Source organism: Corvus brachyrhynchos, unplaced genomic scaffold (genome assembly GCF_000691975.1).
Source record: "Corvus brachyrhynchos isolate BGI_N302 unplaced genomic scaffold, ASM69197v1 scaffold62, whole genome shotgun sequence".
NCBI classification, from domain to species: domain Eukaryota; kingdom Metazoa; phylum Chordata; class Aves; order Passeriformes; family Corvidae; genus Corvus; species Corvus brachyrhynchos.
In genome coordinates, this window is record NW_008236629.1 from 572,579 (window position 1) to 595,675 (window position 23,097).

The window sequence follows — 23,097 nt, forward strand, 5'->3', positions numbered from 1 at the left end:
AGGCACAAGTATAACTATTTCATTGATTTTAATTAAATTTTCCTGAGCATTGCAAGGTTGGCATATTTTTAATTTTATTTCCATTAAAGGGTGTGCTTGGTCTCTCAGAGCCTTAATAAAATCTTCTTTTGACCTCTCTCCTTTCTCTGCTACAACCTAAATTTCTACATAAGAAAAGGACCAAAATATGTAATTTACTACTTCCATATGCTGAAATTTGCACACACCATCCCCTTAATTTAGACCACTATTCACTGTATCATAATAAGGAACATTCTGTTAAAATATGTCCACCTAGAGCTCAGTAGTCTTTGAATGCTAGATAAAATCATTCTATAAGGCTAATGAAGACAGAAACTCTGCCTGTAACAATATTAAGTTTGTTTTCTCTAGTGATTCGAAGAAGTGAGCAATCTGTCAGTAATACATTGAGGGAAATTACTTGTCTTGTAGGAATTCCCGCTGACAGTCACTCACTCACAGTGCTGACCCAAACATCTACCCGCTGACAAACAAATTGCAGTGTCTAACTTTGAAAAGGTAACTAGCTGTTTTTAATTTTGATTGGTCTTACCAAATCTCTCTCATATTTACCCAATCCCCATTCTTCACTGTGTTAAAAAAGAAAAAAAAAAATAAAGAAAGAAAGAAAGAGAATGGAAAACCCCATGGTTTTTGCATTTGAAAAAATTATTATTGCCTACATCCGAGAGTGTTATGTCAGATAAAACTGTTAAACTGTGTCTAACCAACATTAAGACTGGCAGCACTGACAGTGACTGACTGGGTGAGTGAACACATTACTGAGACAGCATTGTAGAAATTAATTTTCTTCAATAAAGTGATTTTTAAGGCTCATATATTTCACAATCTAAACATATGTCACTGTTTCATAAACAAAATAAATGGATTAAAATAATACATTACCAATATGCTGACACATGGAGATATTTTAATTAGAAATACTTAAGCTGCGTGATATTTAACTGCTATATTTGTTGAAGAGGAGCATGCATCATTTAGTAAGACATAAGGCAGGTACATCACTTTGCATGATGTGGTACCAGAGTGGGACCAAATCACCTCCAGTGCGAGCTCTCACTATCAGATCACTTTAGCCCTGCTGAAAAATGGTGTTAAGGTTACAACATACAGAGGAGACTCCATAGGAGCAGCCGTCCACTAAAACAACTTTTTCATTGCAATAATAAGTCACTCAGATTCTGGTTCCTGAGAATAATATTTCTTTGTAAAGGGCCACATTTAACGACTTAGCTATTTAAAGGCCATATTTACATGACTGTCGCATTACATTGGCCTCTTTCCTGCACATTCTTCTTGACTTACTTTGAGGACCAGCACTAAAATAGCTGAGGAAAGCAAATGTCAACTATGTCCTGAAATTTATACGTGTGAGAGAATTGGAATAAGTAGAAATGTAATATATTGTTTACTGTACCAAGTGCCCTCTGTTCTCTAAAGGTCAAAAGCATTGTAACCTTGGAGTTACAGTTTCTGATTGTTCCCAGGGTTAAATACATTATCAAAATTAATGGTTCAAACCCCTCAACCTTCAGATATATGAGTATTCATGCCTCCATCTGCTGAACTGTTCAACTAAAAATAGCATTCTTTGGCCTTCCCTCTACTAATATTGTGCCCCTGAGGCAGGCTATGCAATGCTTCAGCAGTACACTGGATCTGCACCCAGCAGTATAAAAAAAGGTCATTTACTTTGTTTGCAATTAGGAGAGTATGGAGGAGCAGGATAAGATGGGAGGGCAGAAAAGAAATAGACAAATATGTGTTTAGTTAAAATTTTCTTTTTTTTTCCACTGGATTATAAAAACTTCAGGTTTCAAGAACACAGCTGCAACTATAGTTAAGACTCGCCAAGGTTCATTAGTGTTATAAGCGATAAATTCTGAAGGACAAATTACACAAATAGTTTAAAAAAGAGTTAGGAACGAAAGCTTTTTTGTTTTGCTTTTTTTCCTAGAGCTCACTTTGTTTAGGAATAACTCCAGCCAGCATCATTGTAGTGCTTCCACTTTTATCAACAGTTTATCAGTCGTGGTTGAGAGAGTTGCGACACTTCCTTATTCATCTCCTAGACAGCTTTGTAGAAATATGTAAGAATGAAGGCAGGGGGGATTTTTAAACATTAAAGGGCATATAGTAACATTCCTTGTTTGAAAGTAATGACAGAGGTGCCACCTCTGCCACCACTGTGACTTCTCAGTAACTAGGTTACTGCTACTAGCAGCATGAGAGCTGGAAAAACCCATTTCGTGATCAAGTCCACTCATTTAACAAGATTGCTGGCCACGCATCTCTAGAATCAGTTTGTATCAGTGCAACCATTCGACAACTTGTGAAAAAGTTCAGGAAAATGGGAAAGGGGAGAAACTCCAGAGAAGAAGTATGTAAAGAAGAGCAAAAGGAAAATTATTAAAAGATTTTACAGCTCACACTGGTTAATTAAAGCATCTCACTTCTGTTACACACAGGTATCAGAACTGTTTCCTACACCTCTATGCCACAGGTGTGTTTGATAATAAACCTGCAACTATTCACTCACAGTTGTTTTGGAGGGGTGAACAGAGTTATCTTGGTTTTTCTGATCAGAGTATACCTAGAGAATGGTTCCCTCATCAACAAATCCCCTCTCATGCCAAGAGTCCTAACAAGGCTTGGTCCTACCATGCATATTATTTAAGTCTCTGGTTGATTTGTTGAGGAAACTGCTGAGATGGGGCTGAGATGTCAATGGGAGGTGTGGAACAGAGAGTTTTAAGTCTTTTTGTCAACATCGTCAATGACACTTTCATGAGGTCAGAATACGGATCAAAAGAAGCTATGTGATACCAATCCAGTGCAGAGCAAGCCACCAATTCAGGAACATGGGCTGGCATAAAAGTGTGGTAGTTACTATTTTACTGCAAGATACTCAAAGCTACAAGTGAATGTTAATGGTATTTACCAGTAACTGATCAATGTGATCAGAAATCTAAAGAGAAGATGGGTCCAACTGGTCTGTTGCTGAAGGAGAACACTTTTTTTCTTATTTTTTTCATGCAGCACCCATGAAAGTCAGACTAGTTACTTGAGAAACTCCTGTATATGATTTCTGTAAAGCTTTTTTAACTCATGGAGATACATAATCCACTGGTGAACACAAATATAGAATTCAGAGAAAGTACATTTTGATAACAATGTGCTGATAGCTTGAATAAGACAGGCAAATCATTAACTGGAAATTGCCCCCTGGAGAAACATCCTCTGTGGAATAATTGCTATCATCACATGATGTACCTGGTAAAAAATGGTTCTCTGTGCTATTAGATTCAGAGCTTGCATAGAAGTTGCCCTAACACACAGGAAGATGAGAAGACAAATTTGCTGCTACCTCCTACCTGGAGCATGATCATCCAAATAAAAAAATAAGCATAAGTAGAAAAAAAGGGGAGAAAGCTTGAAGCTAGCAGAATTTCCTTAGCTGGATACAGATTATAGAATGGAATTAATAATAATGCCCTGGTAAAGTTGAAATGTTAGAGCTACTGCAAAACTCTTTTACTTGACATGGCTTTCCTTCCCCAGGTTCTCCAAACATGGATATTACACACACACTCACATGTAGAAACAAAGCCAAACCTGCAAATGAATTAGCTATTTCTCCCACTGGCTGAAAGAAGCAGAGATTAGTTGTGTGATCAGTATTTTTAAGCACTTGGGAAATACTCAGATACCATGGTCACAGTATTCACGTAAATAAATAAGTGGGTGGGGTGCGTGGAAGAAAGGAAGCGGAACAGAGAAAGAAGGGGGAAGGGAAACAAAGATGGAAAAACGAGCTGAAATGCTACACCCCTAACAGTCTTCATGATGCATCAGGTATAACAATTCCCTCCAACAAACACACCCAAATAAGTGCTCATTTAGGGAACACAGAGAATTGACACAAAGAGAATATTACTAGTAGAAGTAAATAAAATTTAGTTCAGGCACTTTAACAATCTGATGAGCAGCTATCAGCGGACATTTAAGTGCTCTGTTATTTAAGCTCTTATAACCATGAAACATTAAAGGTTTTGAAATCCCATGGAGATGAAATTCAAACAAAATAGAAAAGGGGGATGGGGAACCAAACAAACAAAAAAGTCTTTTACAGCAAATATATCTAAATGGGAATTCACACCCCCAAGCCTTAATATTTCTGAATTTACTAGCACCACATTTTTGCTGGTTGTTTTCTCTCTAATTGTTCTCGTCATGTTTAACAACTCAGTCTATCATGTCTGCAAATTAATGAAAACGCATTATTGCTGTAGATTCAGACCAAGTCTGATGTGCAAATATGTGGGTCAAGTTACAAATGGATCATGTAAAAGAAAAGAAGCAGGACTGTCTGTGGTTTAGATCCCATTTCTTTGAGAGTGGTACAGTTTTCATCCTTTCCTGCCTTGCAGTCTTGAGTAGGTTCACTGTTTGTTTTAGTGCATTTCAAAGGCAGCAAAAATAGTCTCTCTATTCACAAAGCTGATTTCTGCAGTATTTTCCCAACTAAAGCTAATGAGACTTTTGCTTCGATAAATAGTCAAATACTGATTTTCAAAGGATACCTGCTACTTTTCCTTTTGAGAAACTTCCCTTTGGTTTCAATCCTGTCCAAGGTACAGTCTTAACATCACATTATCATGACCCAAAACTATTTATTGCAGATCTTTGCCTGCAGAGTCAGGATGTCCTCTCTTCAATTTCTGATTGTAGGTTAGGTCAGACCTAAGATCAAGCAGTCTTTCTTGTCAGCTCTGGACCACCAATGAACAGCAAGTTCTGGCCCCATTTTTGCTTACGCTAAGTTAATCTGGCAAGAATATCATAACAGGTAAAGAGGAAAGGATTTTTAATATGCTTTGGTCCCTCTGGAAAATAATATAATCACAGAAAGGTAAGGAAAGTAGATATCTGGCTATTAGCATGGCAATACTTTGCTACTCCAGGCACAATTTATTCCTACTTTGCTTCTGAATCCAAATCTAACCTAACTCAAATAGGGGTTTCAAAGGTTTACTTGCAAATAGTTACATGCATCTTTAATGGCTTTTCCTCTCATGTTCACTGTCACTTTCTTTCCACACATTTTAACTCTGAAAGCTTTTGACTGTTTCTTCATTATTTATGACATTGTTGTGTCTTTTCTTCTGAAATTAAAAACTTCTTGCCGCAAGAAGCTAGCTAATAATATGGCACATAAATCTTTCCTTCACAACATTTCATTCTATATGTGCCAAAAATAAATAAATGGCCAAACTAAGTCTCCTAACCATGCTTGGCATCTGACCAGCTTAATGCACAGAAAGGATGAGATTACCTAAATACAGAAGCTAAAAGAGTTTGCAATTTATTGTATTGTCAGCACCACACTGCCTGAAAAAAAAAAAAGGGAAAAAATAGAAAAACCCAATAATGCACTTTTGTTTGGATACACTGAGTGCTCCAATTATAGGTAGTGCATTGCAGCTACAGAGGAGAGACCACATGAAAATAAAGTACAAAAAGATCTTTGAACTTATCTCCCATCAACTGTTCAAGTAAATTGAAAAAATACCATTAACTGCCAGTATAAAACACACAGACAATGTCTTTCACTCACAGTATCAAGGTTGGCTGCATGTTGCTGTACTGTATGTACATAAGGTGTTAATCCTCCTGGGCTGTGCTCAAAAATTATTTAACATTCAGGCTATTATTTAGCATACAGCTGGTTAGCAGTTTTCCCCTAAAATGCTGGCTTCGATCCCACATTTTTTTGTTCTGGCACATACCTGGAGCTGTAAAGGGCTGAGTCCAGAAGCAGCAGCAGCTGCCATTGTTGATGGAATGAACTGCACAGGGTAGTTATCACCTGTCGGGAGAACAATGCGTGCAGGTTCAGACAGTGAGCAGAGAATAGCAGCAGACAAGTGCAAACAAGGCCCTAGGATTGCCTGTGCTCCACAGAACTCCTCTAAGCCTAAACATCTGCAAAAACAAAAGGCTTCGCTGGGCAGAGACTTGCCATGCTCCCTTGGAACTTTTTTTGTTAGCAGATAGCTGGTAGGCAAACTGGCAAAACATAAATATGATACTCGTGATTTTCATTTTCAAAAGTGAATGTTCAAATCAAGCGTGGAAGCCTGGGCACAAAATAGACCTCACAGCCACAGCCACACAGATAAGATACCCCAGAAAACCCCAGTGGCTCCCAGAGAAAAAAGTAGTTTTCACGACGTGTTTCTTAACAAAAAAGAAATCTGTTATAACTCAAGAAATATCAGTCCTGTTTAATGCAAGGTGATGTCTTTTCAGCGTCGAGTGGCTCCTGGGAAAGGTACCCAGCTGGCTCAACACTGGTTGACATTTCTTGTTTTGCTTTGGGGTTCCCTATCTTGGGACAACTCCTTTAAGGTAGTCATAGAAAAAAACAAAATTAAATCACCTTTTAATATAGCTTGAAATACAATTTTAATTTTCTCTTAGGTCTGAGGGCCTACTGAAGTCGACAGATTAGACAGGTGCTTGGCTACATGAAGATTCAGGTACTAAAATTTCCAAAGTATTGTAACATCATGTCTTATAGCATCTATGGGTGTTCCCATAGATGTGCATCACACAGTGCCATTTGGACTCAGTCAACGTAAGGAATGAAAGAAGGCTGAAATAACTTAGCAGTGTAATCTGTAATATAAAAATTAATACAGTGATGGATAAGTAACGGTGATTTAATGCAATATCACTTTGGCTTCAGCTACTTATTTAAAATCAGTTTTATATACAATCTGTAAACTACATTTTAAGAGGCTGTACTTTTTTTTATATTTTTACAATAATCAGTCTACTTTACACAAACTCTTCCATGCTGAAAGCAGAATGTAGCAGTGAGGGAAAATACTGAAATCCAATATAATATAATCAGGACATTCCAAGAACTAGATTTTTTTTGTCAACCCCCTCAGATATATAGCAATAGCTAAAGTCTTTGCAGTCACCAGATTCCTCAAAACTCTTTCTTTTTACCACCTGAAGTTCTATTGTCTCCAGCTCAGTTAAAATGTTCAGTTGTTTCACTTTTTTAATAAATTGTACATGTCTAATCCACAAGGTCTCTTTGCATCATATCCATAATACCTCATCAGGCCATTGAGCACAGTATGTGCTTGTACACAGTCCAGTAACAATTGGATTCTGATTGCATATGGAGCTCTGCTACAATGCATTCACTAACACTATATTGTACTGGTGTCCTATGGAGTAATGTTCAAAATATCTCCTCTTGTTTTCCCCATTCCATGAGGCTGATTTTAGTGTGCAACGATGTTGGGGTTTCTTTTTCTTTAAAAAACAAAACCAAAAAGAAACTTCTAGATTATTTTCTTAAAGTACTAAAGCTGTCTCTTTATGGTTAAATGATTCCACTCATCTCTTTGATATTTATATGAAATTATCTGAATAAATAAGATCCTAATCTAAGTTAAATAACATTTCTTTCAGACATACCTTACAAGGTTTTAAAAAAAAAAATCACAAAGATGTTGAATTAATGATGCTTTAAATGGGGGGGGGGGGGGGAATAACCATCTGACTTATCAGCATGGACTGCCTTGCAGAACATTTCGGAGGCATTCTTTCTTTAAATATCATGAATTATTCATCCCTGTTCCACACAGCAATCTCTTCTTTCTCCCTCCCCCTCCGCATACACTTTTTAAGTTCAATACCAGTTGCTTTATTTGTACTAAAACATTTTCCATGTCAAACATATTTTAAAAAAAACCAAACTCTAAAAGAATTCCCTGCGGCACTCCTTTTTCACAGCTGTCATGCTCCTATGGTTTGAAATAGCCAGATATTTTATACCCACACGCGCACACACGCACACACAGAGTTTTTGGCTTCACAGTTAATTTAATAGTATCTTCACCACACCCTGTAGTGTTCTCTTGCTCACCTGCTGGCTACAGCACTGTGTTTTGTTGCAGGAAGAAGAATAATTTTATAGTTATGCCATTTATCTGTTATTAAAACCAAATACTGTCCCTTTACACCCTCATTTTAATGTGTTAAATTATGACTAAGTCCTGGTATGTCAGCAGCATCTTTGTGCTGGGAAGAAAAATTAATACTCCTTCAGCTCTGGAGTACTTTGTTGACACTGAGGAGTAAAAGCAGAGCAAAGGTATGTCTTTCTCCCTTGAGCAAACTGAGCATGCAAAGAATGCTCTGGTTTTAATTTTTAATTACACAGGTACATAATTCCCCCTCTCATTTTCTCAGTGCAAGAATGGATCAAGAAGCTCCTCCATAGCCGTCTTGGCAAGAAATCAGTCAATGTATTGTAGCAATTTTTTTCAAATTTGTTTCTTGATTTGAAATGCTTGCGTGAGGATCCCTTCTTTTAAATTTGTACAAAAGGCAAGAGAACATGTTCAAACAGGTCTGCCTTAGGTACTGGTGTGTGCTGGCCTTTGATAACCAGGAGTGAGAAGAATGCTGGAAGAAGAAAATCTGTCATGTTTTGCAAACTGATCTTTTCAATCTCCTTGCTGTGCTGATTGTCTATTTACATTTGGCTGCTGTTGTTTATATATAAATTGGTGTTTACAAGCCATGGAAAATTATGCCAGACTTCTGTTTCGTTTGTCAGGTTGAGCAACATTTCCAAATGAATAAAAGCAGTGAGCAATTGTGCTGTGTTATTCTACACAGAAGTAATGTAAATGTTTCTTTTTGTCTTGGATGAAGAGATGAAGCTTAGCAGACTTTATTTATAGGGTGTATAGACTCACCTTCCAGATCAAGGCTTTGTGAGCTGTAAGGAAAGAAGGATGTCTGGTTTTTGTGAGACCCAGAGTAGGGGAAAGGTGGTGCTTTATTACCCATCTTTCCTAAAACACAGTTGTAAGACGTAAGCTGAATCTCCTCGTGTGAGTTACAAAGCTTTTGGCTTGATGATGTTTCCCCCATTTTGGGGTTGTGACTTAAAATCTGTCTCTTCACTCACAGAATGAGAGGAAATGGAGTTGGAAGAGCTGCAAGCGATCAGCAGTTCCAGGGCCCTATCCTTCTAGGCATAATGAACAGGCTGAGGAAAGAATACCTCAGCTGCTGTCAGGATTCTGCAGGGATAGAGATGGCCACTCCTGCGGTATTCCCATACAGCGCATGAATTTTGCTTGTCCAGAGCCATCAGGATTGAGGAAGTTGTTAACAGAGGTCACTGGCTAAGGGAATACTTTGGAGCATCTCCTGTGGGTGATGGCACTGCCTCAGTTATGCCTTTGTCCTGAGCAGGGTTTGCTGCAACTCTGCCTTGTTGCCATTCTCATGTTGCAGCCAAACCAGTTTCCCCTACAATTGTCTGTCTGCATGTAATATTTGCAAAATTATGAAATTTGCACATTTCGGTGCAAAGTCCCACCTGACAAATATCCAGCTGCCTACCATCACTTCCAGCTTTTACATCAATGTTTAGGACTGAGGCACATACGATTGCTACAGCAAATCCTGAGGTTATAAACTCCTTGTTCCAACAGGGGACACATGACAGGTTTTAACTCAGTGCTGGGGAATTTCCATTAGAAACAGGACTCATGAAGCCATGCAAAGACAGCCAACCCAGTACACAGTGGATTTGGTGTGTGCTTCCTGTTTTCACCTGCCAGGAGGAAGAGCAGCCTACTGAAAAAAAGAATACTTGGATATGGAAAATCTAAGCCACCTTACGGCTTTAGGAAAAATTTCTGAAAGACCTGTTCCAAATGGAAATTGCAATGTCAGATATCAGAGAAATCCGGCACATCTAAGATTATGTGAGTTATGTGGATTAGCTACAGTAATCAAGGAGTTTAATTAGTTTGATGACAAATATTTCACAGTATTGGAACGTTCTGAAGTCCAGCCTGATGACAATAAGCCTGACAGTTTCGTTTGTCATGCTTTCCCTAATAATATTACTTTCTCTAGCGCAACTAGCAACAGGACAAAATGTTGACTCTGTTTCTGCCACCAGCCTAGGAAAACAGTTTCCACTTTCATGTTGCATTGCAGCATAGCAAAATCTCCTGTAATTATTTTTGTGTATAAAGCCAAATGACCTAGATAGGTCGATAAGGGACATTCCGAGAACTAGCCATTCTAATCAGGGGCTATATATCATTCTTGTGTGAAATACAAAAAAAAGCTTTGAAAATACACTGCAGCATATCACTCAACAAGCCTGTCTAAATTGAGTTTTACTCTACTCAATGTCTCTATTTGCAATAATCTTTTCCAGAGATACTCTCCAGTATTTTCAAATCTCACGAGCTGCCATTATGCACCTGGCATAAGACCTTCTCACTCTCTGCTTAGAGGAAGCCATAGCTCTGCTGTTTGAACTCTGCTTAACTTATGGTCTGGCTCCTACCCAGCATTGATTTATATCTTTACTCCATCATCCTCCTACTTTCCTATTACCTCTTAGTCACAAAACTTGATGGAAGTAATACTTTAGTCACTGCAAGATGGAGGAGGGAGCTGTCCCTCCTAATCCTTATCTTCCTCATCCTACTCACTGTCTTGTCCTCTTGACCCAGGGCACTAAAGGGGACGTACTAATCTCATTCAAGGATACTCCAGCCCACTAAGCTTTTCCGGACGCATGTGGTTGGCTAAATGAAGGGAAATTTGCAGTGTGAGAGGAGGTATAATGGTACCCATGCTGCCCACCAGTTCCAAGCAGTAAGTGTAGTGGTCACACTCAGAAAGCCAGCATAGTTGCTTTGCTGTACTCGGAATGCAAAATAATTCTATTAACTGCTTAGCATCTCTGGGCAAGTATTAGCTTCCTAACAGCTGCCACTCTCAGCTTCCCACTGGAATAAGTGGCAACCCCCACAACCAGGTACTCTACGAGGCTCGTCAAGCGCCTGCAGGTCAATAGTCACAACAGTCATTTGAGATGCACAGCGCCCTAAAGTTTAATTAATCCGGTATACAGTATAAATACTGAAATATGTATAAAAAATTAATTAGGTGGTCTATGCAGCTCTGATTTCTCAATTAGTACTTACCATGCCGGAAAATTATATTACATGACTTTGAGATACATAAGGAAGCATGGGACTTTGGGGATTTTTTTTCTAATGCAATTATTACTTGTCATCAGCACTTGCTAACTTTGGCGTGTTTCACCTCCTAAAGCTGCAAATATTGGGGGGGAGGGAGCCATCTCAGTCTTATAGATTCTGCCAGGCAGTAGGAAACTTTCTCCTGTCAGGCTTTATCATAGCTGTATATCTGTAAGTCCTTGAGTTTTCTGTTCATAATGATTTGCTGAGCTCAGAAGTTCATGAGCAGCAAGACGTGTACTGGAAGGGCCTCAGAACCTAATAAATTTTCTTCTCTTCTACAGGACCTTCAGTTGAGGGTATGAATTAGTGTATTTTGTTAAAGAATACCATTTTATTCCTGCAAGGCCTGGTGTTTGTGTGCAAATTTGCAACAGGATTCAGTAACTGCTACCTTGGCATTGAACTAAACAGCCATGATATTGTTTCCCAATTTAGCCCAGGAAGACATTTCTGCATGGACACATAATCACACCCCTGCTTGTACATCAAAGCAGGACTTCTCATCTTGGCTGTCCTGTCACTGTCCTGTCACTAACACTGATGCACTGCTCCCACTTTGGGGCCGGCTTATATCTAGCCCATTTTGCAGGCAAAGAAAATTAAGTGACTGCACACACAATATTTGACATTCCCTAAATGACACAGTCAGTTTCAAAAGTACCTAGTCCCCACTGCTCCTATTATTGAAATGCCTCTCACTGTGTTTTCTGAATGTCAAGGGAAACTGGCAGGGTCAAAACTCAGTCTTGCCGACATCGAACTGCAGTGAAATGAAATAGAAGATAAACAGGCAACCTAAAAGAAAATTTTAAGTGTCTGAAGGGTTAATCTATCTCCTGTCTTCCCTCAGAGGTACAAGCAAGTCTAAACTGACAGTTCTGCAGGCAAAAGTTTCATTTCTCACAAAAGTAGAGGAGTACAGGTAGTAGCAGTCGAGTTCATAAATATTCCTCAGAAATGACTTTGAAGAACCCTCTCTATGAAAGAGTATAGCTTAATCTCCAGTTTCATTAATTCCTTAACTACCGTGCCGAGAGTGCCAAAAATAGGAATTAATCAATACCAAGTGTAGTTACAGCACTTTTTTTTATCATGATGTGTCTCTGACAGAAGCTACTGACCTGCCCGGCTACCTTTGCCACACATACAGTAGAATTTAATAGCTATATTAAAGATATAAATATTATAATTTCTTTAAATCCACTGATGGTAATAAGATTATTGTAACTTCTGGTCTTTACTAACATCTTCTGGAATTACACCACTAACATACCAGCCAATGGCTTCACTGTGTAGCAAGATATCTAGGCCTAGGTTTCTTCTTGCATTTCATTCTTCTAACTTTTGTTACGCATCTCTCTTTCTACATTCTGGAAAGTAAGAAAATGCCCTAAGACCACATCAGCTCCTGTTAGGAGGCCAATAGGATCAAGTTAGAGAGGTACCTTGAGGAACACTTTGGAATAAGTGCAGAAATTTGGTCATGTTCAGGAAAACATACTGGTACTCTTCTTCCTAAGTCCTTTTTGTACCAAGAAGTCTACAGAGCCAAAATTAAAACAACATGATTGAACATAACGCCTTTCAGGGGGCAGCACAACCAACAGCTTAGTCACTAACAGTCACTACTCAGAAAACATCTCAGATTAAAATTGGAAAAGCAAGGAAAGCATGTGCTTTCTCCTGTCTGTGAGAACTAAGATATAGCCAGGGTTTTGTAGGCAATTTCCAAAACTGGCAACCCTTTGTCTTTGGCCCCTAGTTGTTGTGAGGTAGTGACATGTGTGAATAATCCTCATCCTGTGCCATCTAGAGCTATCTGCCTTTCAGAACACCAGTAACTGCTTCCAGCATACAGTGCACCAGTTTGTCAAATCGGAAAACAACTTTGGGATTTTAAAATCTGAAAATAAGATAATTAGACAGAGAATCTGTGTTTAAAGGGGAACGTCTCTGGACTAAAGAGGCAGAAGGGAGTGGGACAAACGGAAATACTTGCTGAAATCCTGCTTGGCCTCACTTCATCCAATATTAAGTAAACTTGCTAGAAAAGATTCTAGGTTCAACCTGGCTTTTAATTAGCATGCTGTTTACATCATCTATTATGAGGCTTTACTTTGGATTTGACCCCGTTCCTGTTGCAGTCAACAGCAAAAGCACCACTAACATCAGTGGGAACAGGATCAATGCTTTACTTTGTACGTTTCATATTTAATGAATAAAAAAAATAAACTGGTATTTATGTTTTGTAGTTATTAGTTATCAGGTTAATATGCTAAAGGCAGCTTGACAGAGAATACTATTAATGAGCAAAATAAGGTTGCTGCTTCTGGACTGAGGTCACTTACAAAGAATGTACAAATGAAAATAAGGTTGACTTTTATTTACTTAACTATCTTCCTACATTGAATTCCTTTGGCAAAGTGTCTTTAAACATTTAAAGCCCTGTTTACAAGGAGGCTCTGAAAGTAGCTTCAAACCATTATATCCCTAATTGAATTCCCCAGGAGTCCTGTAAACTCAGAGGAAAAAAAGAAAGAAATCATAACATTTGCTAAATCATCTCGAAACATATTTCACTGCAAGGTTATGTGACCTGTTAGGAGTCTGAATGATGACTGGAACTGAACTACTGAAACCTTTTATTAACTAGATTGAAATCAAACAAAAGAGTAAGAATTTTGACACAAAACACAAATATACTGAAGATACCAGAATTAATTAAAGACATGTAGCTTTTGTACAGGGCAGACAAGATGCAAATTGCTAGGTAAGTGGGCCACTATATTTAAAGCAAATGACTTTGTGGAAATGAAGTTTAAAAAAATCATGATGTTCAATAACCAATAGTCCATCCACCTCCTTCAACCCAGAAATTTTTTTTCCAAGTGGAGTTGTGAAAGCTGATTTCCAACCAGCTATGCCTGTTGTGTATCATCTGTATGAGACAGATCACACGAGAAGCTCCCATTAATGTCTTAAAATGTGCATTAGCCTCATATCCCTGTGAGCTTACCTGGCTTGTAAGTTATTCCTGGGGGGAAGAGGAATCCCTGCTGTGCTGCAGCAGCCGCTGCCAGTGTCCGCTGGTCGTGTGGAAAAATTGGGATCATGAGCGGAGGCATGTGACCCTGAACCTGCTAAACAGAAGAGAGCCTCTGATCAGAAATAGCACAAATTTGTCTTGACAGGTATTTCTCCAGCACTGATAGTGTTCTTGCGTTCACACAGTCCCACAGAACCTTTGCCTTAATGCAATCCCTGCCAAATTCACATTATCACATCAAAGACCTCACAAACATTGTTTTCCCTCAGTGTCAAAGGTGTAACAGTCTCAGTGAACTGCACATTTCCCTACTTCTTCCTGGCTCTCTATCACTTTTTTTTTTTTTAATATTCCCTGTTCTGGCACAAGGTAAAAAAGGTACAAAACATACCAAGTTTTTTTTTAGAAGTAGTGTGGTATGTGTTTCTATTAATTTTTCACAAGTTTTCTCATCATTGGTCACAGACAGCACAGTGACAAGCATTTAGAAGCGACCTAACGCTGCAGTATCTACTTTGATGTTCAAATTTTAGTAACCTTAGGGTAATTTTAATTCTGAGATCTTACAACAGGGTATTGTTCACATAAATACCAACAGCTCAGGTATGTTATTTCAAAATCTCACCACTGTACTAAAGAGTCTTCTAGTCAACACCACAACTCTTAAGATTTAAGGCTCCAACATCTTGGCTCCTAAATAAACTAACATACTCTGCCACACACACCTCACTATAAGATATAAATTGCTTGTCTGTCTTAGCAGTTTTATAGCTTTATGCACTATCATGAAGCTTGGTAATCATAGAGCTGCATTCAGAGACCATTTCAGAACAAAACCTCCTATATCAAATTTAATTTGACTGTAATAGATGTATAAAAAAACCACAAACTTCCACAAGGAAAAAAATTCTTCACCTTATACTAGCATTTGTAGTCAACAGATAGAGAATTATGTGATAGCATGATGCCTGTTAAATCCACATAGTAATTTCCTTAAGTTACAGTACCTGTGTTTCAGAGACTGTGGCTAAGATCTCAAAGCGTTTTTATCTATCATTCCTCAACCTCAGAAGTACCCAAGGGTTTGACTATGATTTTTCTGATTAGCAGTTAAGCAAACATATAATGCTTTATACATCAAAGCTGGTAAATGTAGGAAAAAATTGGGGGTTTAGGCAGAAAAAAAATAATTTTCCCTCATCCTACCATAAATTGGTGGAATTAAATACTATTAAAAACCTAAAGTACACTTCAAGCAATTTTTCGCATTTAATTCCTAAAAAACTTTTTTGGTCAAATCCCATATGTTGACCTATGACATTGTTTAAATAGCACTAAATTTTCTTGTCATATCCCCATTACTTTCACAACCATTGATGCAGTGCAGAAATGCTACTGTGTGTATCTATGAGGGTTAATTTACCAACAACTCTTCTCTTGGGAAAGCCCTAAGATGGAGGTTAATAAAGGTCAAGCAAAAAATAAACACTTTACAGTATTTTTTGAATCCATTCCTCAGGAAAATCAACTTATAATAAAAAGGTCTTTGTGCAATTACTGCTATGGCACTGGGGCGTGAAGGAAACTAGCTTTACGCAGCTATTTCTCTCATTTTAGCTGAGGTAAGCCTGGCTGTGTGTTTTAGGTTATGCATTAAACTTGGTCAGACTGTAGTTGATCCCCATGTGCCCAGAACAGGCATTTAGCTCTGATAAAATGATTCTGGTTTTGCTGCATGGCATTTCTATACATTGGCTCTACAGGAGTACAGCAAAGGAAAACCATAGGCTTTGTCTGATAGAAGCAACTGTACGGGAAGAGATTCAGTGCAATACAACTTGCAAAAATTTGCAGTAGTTCCTAATTAACATCTATTCAAATGGAGCCAAAATCTTAAGAAATATCCCCCACATAAAGTATTTACATGGGGCTGCAAAGGTGCAAGACTCCAACACAATCTCACAAGACACAGAAGAGATCAGAGTGCTATGGTTTAAGTGCAGGTGCAAACATACCCACAGCAATATTTCACTCTGTTGTGTCATAAAGGTAATTTGAAACATATCACAACCAAATCCTATGATACATTCCTGTAGATTTTGATCTACTCAGCCATATAGATTTTGTTTAAAGTCTCAAATAAAAGCACTTCTGTAAGTGTGGGGAATTACCATTTCAGGTTCTGGCTATCTGCTATTCTTCCTACTGAATTCAGGAGCAGGTCTTCAGTCTGTGTAATCAACATAACTTTGACTAAAGGTTACATTTAGGCTGTAAGTTTGGATTTACAATTAAGAGACTTTTACAGACTGAAAAAAGTTCATGCTGAATGGCCACCATTCCCTACCACAGGTCTTCCCTCTGGCACATATGAAATAGTATTCTTATGTAAGTGTTGGTTTCACACAGAATTATTATATACATGGGTGTCCATTTTGAGCACAGGTCAATTGAAAAGCATGAATAAACACTGAAAAGGAAGAGAATGTAAAAGTACCACTGATCACAGAATTATTAAATATATAAAATGAATGCAAAAAATCCAGTTAACTCCTTAATTTTTGACAATTTCTATTCCTCAGAGTTTTATTATTATGAAAGTGATGGGTTTGATTTTACTGAGGGGGGAGGAATTGGGAGGAGGGGTTGATTGGTGTACTTCATAAAATCGGCTACATGCCCAGAAATTTTAATTGCTGAGATGTTCCTCAGGTCTTTCTGAAAACCAAGACGGGAGCAGATGCCCAAGAAACACTCTGACTCTGTCTCTTCCCATTTGTAAAAATAGCGTATTGTTGGATTGGCACTTTCCCCTTTTGTCTCCTCTGTGCTAAGTCGTTGATGATGCCATTTTTTGCCATCTGCCCCAGAGCTTCATTAAAGATACATGAATGGACTAACTGGGCTGCTATCTTGTGAGGAACAGGTGCTATTGTTTGTCCCCAAAGACTTGCACTAAAGATCTCACTCAGAATACTTGAGAAAGAGCATCTGCAGCAGTCAGTCAGAGAGTAACTTGGCAGAGCCCATGCTATGGGCTAATATGCAGAGACACTCAGGGGGACTCATTTTCTCTTTCATGAAGTTGGATTTTTTGGGGGGTTTTTTTGGAGGGGTTTTTTGGAGGGGTTGTTTGTTTTTTGTTTTTTGGTTTTTTTTATGGGTAGCGTATGTTTGATTTTGAACAATTCTGCCAGTCTATATTTTTAACTGATTATATAAACCCTGGAGGAAACCTGAATATATTCTCTCCACAATTCAGTTCTGCTACATCAAGTAAATTCAACTCTTATATAAAGCTACCTCATAAAATTAATCTTTGTTTCTATAGAGCAAGCTCAGGTTTAACTGTGTTAAACACAGAAATCTGCCGAGATTAGGGAACACTTGAAAGGTAGTGTACCATTCCTTTAATATCCCATCACAACTCTGACGGCCCTTGGGAACTGATTACAGCACTTCCTTGCCTGAGATCTAAGTCAGGAAGCAACTTTAGAGCAAATCAGCCCTGATTAGTTCAAGAAGCAACTTCCAATTTGATTCTCCCTGAAATAATAAAAGCTGGTGGCCTGTTTGATAAGCTGGGCAAATCTGCAGTGCTTTGTCCCACAGTCCTGTGAGTGATAATGTCAGAAGTTGGCTGAACAATCCTCCTTGTTAAAGAATCATTGATAGTTAGTGTTGTGCATGGAAAATGTAAGCCAAAGTGATACGTTGTGCAAAAATAATGCTTTGAATTAAAACGATCTGCCTCTTTTGGATAAGGAGCACAGCACATTTAGTGAGACTGAGAAGGAAGAAGAGTTATGTCTTTAAAAACCAAAGCTGCCTCTACAACAACTAACATTGCAAGTAGAGAATAAAAGCATTCAGAGAAAAGGGTGGCAGCACTGCAAGCAAAGACGCAGCTCACACATTTCTGCTTAGCTGTGAGGATCACAGGTTTTGAGAGCAGAAGTAATCCCACCCTATAATGGCAGATGAATTCCTCTCCCTTTAGAAGATCAAACTTTGCAAGTTGCCTCTCTCTGCACAATCTACTTCAGTAAAAAGTGCCATCTTTTTGAGAGAAAGCACAACCTTTATAATATTTTATCCCTTCTTTAAAGCTTTTTTTCTTTTTTCTTACATCCAGCACTAGTATAAAGCAATGTAAGTGGCTAAATATCCTCTAATTGCCTACAATAATTCAGCATGGCTATTTAAAACCATTGCCATCCCCTTCTTCAACCAATTAAATCTCTGGACCCTGTTCTCAAACTGTGGAAATCTTGAGATTGGTTTTGAATCTAACAGACTACTCCAACACAAGTTAGCTGAGAAACCAATCTTTGAATTTTGAATTGACTTTTTTCTTTAGTACAGGATGAACAGAACCTTTTGTTGTTGTGAAGTTGCAGCCTCTGTGGGAACCTAAGTTGCTCACAGGGAGCTTTGGACTTTTCATAGTTTAAATTTTAATTTCTACCTAAGACTTTTTAACTTCCTGAGTAATTGGTACACGCAGACTACTTTAACCTAAGTCCTCACTGAGCTTTGAATTTCCATAGTAAAACTGCGTTGGAAATTTTCTAGTCTCTCATTTAGAAACTACATTGTAATAGATTTCCAGGTAATGGCAATATAACTTGTAAGGATGGGCATTTTCAGACTGCTCAAAATATGTTTATATGATAGAACATAGTGGCCGTAACTGATAGCTCAACAGGTTATATTTTAGGTTGATTCATTTTAAAATAAGTCTTAATGGCACTGAGAGAAGTGTTTGTGCTCCCAGAACTACTAGTGCAAGATTTTAAATATCCTGTATATGATATGTATTTACATCAGCTGCATTTTAAATAGTCTCTATGCAATACGTGGCACTGTTACTTTGATATCACAGTTAGATTTTTGTTTATTTCAATAACTACTGTTGGGCTTTGTTGTTTTTTGTAAGAGAAGAAATATCAGAAGCTTTAATAATTTAAATTTTATTTTGACTAAGTCAATTGGGGGGTGCTGCAAGAACACAAACATGTTGCATAAAGAAGTAGGGACTTCTTTTATGAAAACTTCATATGTGAAAGTCAAAGGAACTTTGTAAATGTTTAAAAGCCACTACATGCTAAGATTTCTGCAGGCTTGAGCTTAAATCTCCTCCCCAACTCTGTCAACATCATAATGAACTCATGCCATCACTGAGCCCCATCATGGTCCCAGAAATTATCTATTTAGAATAGCTGCAGAAGCATTGTACTATAATTTTTTTTTTGGAAGTATCTTTGGTTACAGTTGAATGGTGTGGCTGTTTTATTTGTGCTGTTCTGGTGAAGCAAAGTGACCATAAGGCTGGGTTAGCTGTCCAGTTCAGTCATGAAGGATCTGGCTACTTTGTGTGCAAGTGTGGCTCAGCCTTTTGCTTTGGGCTCAGAAATGTAACTGATAAAGTCCCCAGGCTTTGAATTAATGGCCATCAATGCCCAACATTCCCTAACGTAAAGAAAATATGTGAGAGTGGACCCAAACAATTCAGTGAGAAATCTCCTCTAGTGAATAATCCCAGGGAAGCACCTGTGACTCTGCATGAGGAGGAAAGGCAATAGGAGAAAGATGGTCTCCAGCAGACCCAAAGTGATCCCCCAGTCACTGTGTCATAGCTAGGACACTGGAAATCATGTCAATATAGCTCCCACATTGAAAATCATTCAGAGACTACTTTCTGCTCCCGCTAACAATACAGAACCACTGGAGATCTCTCTGTATAGGGATGTATATTATGTTCTAATTTATCTGCTGCCTAATTATCTACAGTCTAATTGAAAAATGTTTCCTCTCAGTGAAAGTACGAGAGCCGCAAAGAAAATGTCTGCCAATGGGATCCCAGGGGAAGTGTTGGCAAATAGACTCTAAAGAAGATACCACAGACTAACAAAGTGAGAATATTTCAGACTGGAAATACTATGGAAAAAATATGTAGCCCACTATTGACTTTGTAAAGGGACATAACTGCTATTTTCTTTCTTTTCCCCTATCATTTTTTTCCATTTGTCCAATGCATCAGCATGATTTGGAGATTTAAGTCTATGGCAGTGACCACAACATTAATGTGAAAATTGCAACCATGACCATACAGTAAGACAGAGAATTCTTATTTTTTATTATGTTTTTTCCTCACCACTTTGAAACTTTAAATGAAATAAACTTAAATTCCATTCCCATTACTTGGGAAATCAAGAAGGAAGCAACAGAAAAATACTGCCAACATCACTGAAAACAGAATAGTTTCAAACACTAGATATAATTTCATTCCTATTAGCTTCTCATTATGTTGCCCTGTTTTTATCTAGCTCCTTAACTATCTGGAAATATAGAATTCAACTAAAGATGATCTCATGAAGTTAGGAGTATGATAAATGGTAATTAAATCTATTTAAATTGTCTGTATTTTAAGAAACTCTCACTAGGAGGGATGGAGAACATCTCTGCTATAGAGAAATAAATAAAACATGTTATGCAAAAGTGAATTTATAGTTCATTTGGAATTAGAGATCTACCACCTTTTCAATCCATACAAATGCATAATCTTGTCAATTAAATATTATTGTTAAGGTCTAGTAGTATGTTAAAATCACTTTAAAGTGCAACTAAGGAAAATTCATGTGTGTTTATTACTCCTTAAGGGTCTATTAGTGGGTATTTTATTCAGATTTGTGTTGTAAAATCTGCATAAACTCAGCATATTGTTATCCCCATGTGTGCATTTGTTTGGTTAAAGCATAACAGCAAATCTCTATTACTGCAACTTCTGGAAAAGTCAAGAGAACTAAAACAGTCCGAATTTTAATCAGATACAAACAGTTATCTCTACAGAAGTGAAGAGTTGACTATTATGCAAATTGTCACAGTTAGTGGTCACCAAGCCATCACAGAAGACTGAGCAAGTCAATTATTTCAGATGTTTCCGAAGACTAGTGAAGATGTATGTTTCTCATTTGCACCTTGTCTTATTCATGCCAAAATAAGAAAAATATTGCAGCCTAATGATACTTGTTGATATTTTTTATACACGAAAGCTCCATTACTTCAGCTCAAATCTAAATATAAATTATGTTAGAAATCCCTTATTAGCTATGTTTTTATGGTGATATCAAAATGTGCAAGATTTTTTGGAGTACATTGAAATTTCCTGTTTGTGGAAATATTTAGAGCAAGAGATGCTTTAAAAATTGTGTTTGCTATTGGTGCTTTTGAGCAGTTTCTCCGCACACATTTTTCGAGACAGAGTTCTTTTTTTTTAATACTAACCATCACTAGTTATTAACATGAAACTAATTTCCTCAATGTACAGTATAAAAAAGCCATGTCAGACCACAAAACTGATGGCTACTAAAGGAATAATTGTCTTTCACTTTAAAGAGAAGCTCCAGCAGAGGTAGGAATAAAAAAAAAGTCTTTCAATGCCTCCGATCAAAAATCCTTCTGCACTGTAGAGGTAAATAAAGGTGCAACAAAATAGAACATATTTAAACAAATACAGAATATAACTGAAACTGGGAAGGGCACCAATGAAAACATAGGAGTTCTGGCATTTTCTTCACTGTGGGAAGAATTTTGTCCTGAGCAGCATAGTGTTTTTAAAGCTTTCTATATTTTCACTGATGTTCCAAGATTTGTAACTACATTATAATATCACTACATAAGGACTTAGATCTACTACATACTTTACAAGTATTAATTAATTCAAGCTCAAAGACCCATTCAGGAGAGAGTATTACACCTACAGTTTACACAGGAGGACTCTCAAAGAGGCCCAGATTTCTTTTCCAGTGGCAGAAGTGATGATGCATGGTGGAGATGAACCAATTCCATTCAATCTGCTGCTTGCAACTTTCACATCTCACCACACAGTTGTACCGAGAGCCACCCGAGGTGCAGAGCTATGGCTAACAAGGCACATGCTCTGCTGGAAAATCAGGAGGCAGTTTTGAGCAGACCCATGCCAGCACTTCACAGTTTAGCCCTCCAACACTCTCATAATGGCAGGATACAAGGGCGGAGGTGAGGCCCAGGTGTGAAAGGAGATGCCTTTCCCATCCCACCCAATCCTGTGGCTGGTTTCTACTGTTATTTATTATAAAGAAGAATTAATTCAAAGAGAAGGAGAGGCAAGTGTTGCTATTTTTCCTCAAGCCTAAATGCATAATATTCAAGAGACTAGGTCAAAGGAGTTATTCATATCCAGTGAGAATATTCCTGCTCCTGTATATTTTTGAAAGATATTTAATGCAGAATAGTAACCTAGATAACTTCCAGAAATCATATGATGTTTATGGAGTGTTTAGATCGAAACACAAAGGGTTATCAAAGGCAATTATGTGGAGAACTAGCTTAATGCAGAAAACTTCTGAGTCTAGAGATCAAAGTCAAATCAGAATACTGATTGCATGCAAAAATTAATTTGTTCCATCTCTTCCTAGGATTCCTCAGATTTTGACATGATCTGACCATCTTTACTCAGAAAAGGATCCAAGGTGTGTTTGCACAGTATGACTGAGGTGATTGCCACTGCTGGTACATGGTAATTATTGCAAATTTGGGAGCAAGCATCAGAGTTTGTAAACTTCCAGTGACATTCGTACAGCCTGCGTGCTTCCTACAACAACTGTCTCGCTCAGGTCGATTTTATGGGCTTCTCAGCCTTCTACAGCATTTACGATTTATCTACAAAAACATTGTGAAAGAACAAAATCATTAGAAAGGTAAAATAAGGCAGAAAATCAGGAAATGTTTAAAATGAGCACTGGGTATTCCTTATCCAACTTTAGGTATTAAAATTCCAGCAACAGCTATAGCTCAGATATAAAACCACACTGCACTGCTGCCTTTTCTGCAGAGGATCCTGACACTCGAGCA

The 23,097-nt window shown here is 37.9% G+C and overlaps 1 protein-coding gene across 8 annotated transcripts in view; it reads right to left on the reverse strand.

Moving 5' to 3' along the window:
* Positions 1-23,097, reverse strand: part of SOX6 (SRY-box 6) — a 374,497-nt gene that overhangs the window by 85,832 nt on the left and 265,568 nt on the right. For 5 of the 8 annotated variants that reach the window (XM_017726583.1, XM_017726581.1, XM_017726577.1 and 2 more), the window contains 2 exons: positions 14,173-14,296; positions 5,832-5,911 (listed from right to left, as the gene is read on the reverse strand). In XM_017726583.1, the coding sequence (XP_017582072.1) occupies positions 5,832-5,911; positions 14,173-14,296 (204 nt within the window). The remainder of the gene's footprint in view (positions 1-5,831; positions 5,912-14,172; positions 14,297-23,097) is intronic. The other 3 variants (XM_017726582.1, XM_017726580.1, XM_008644238.2) reach the window with 1 other exon arrangement.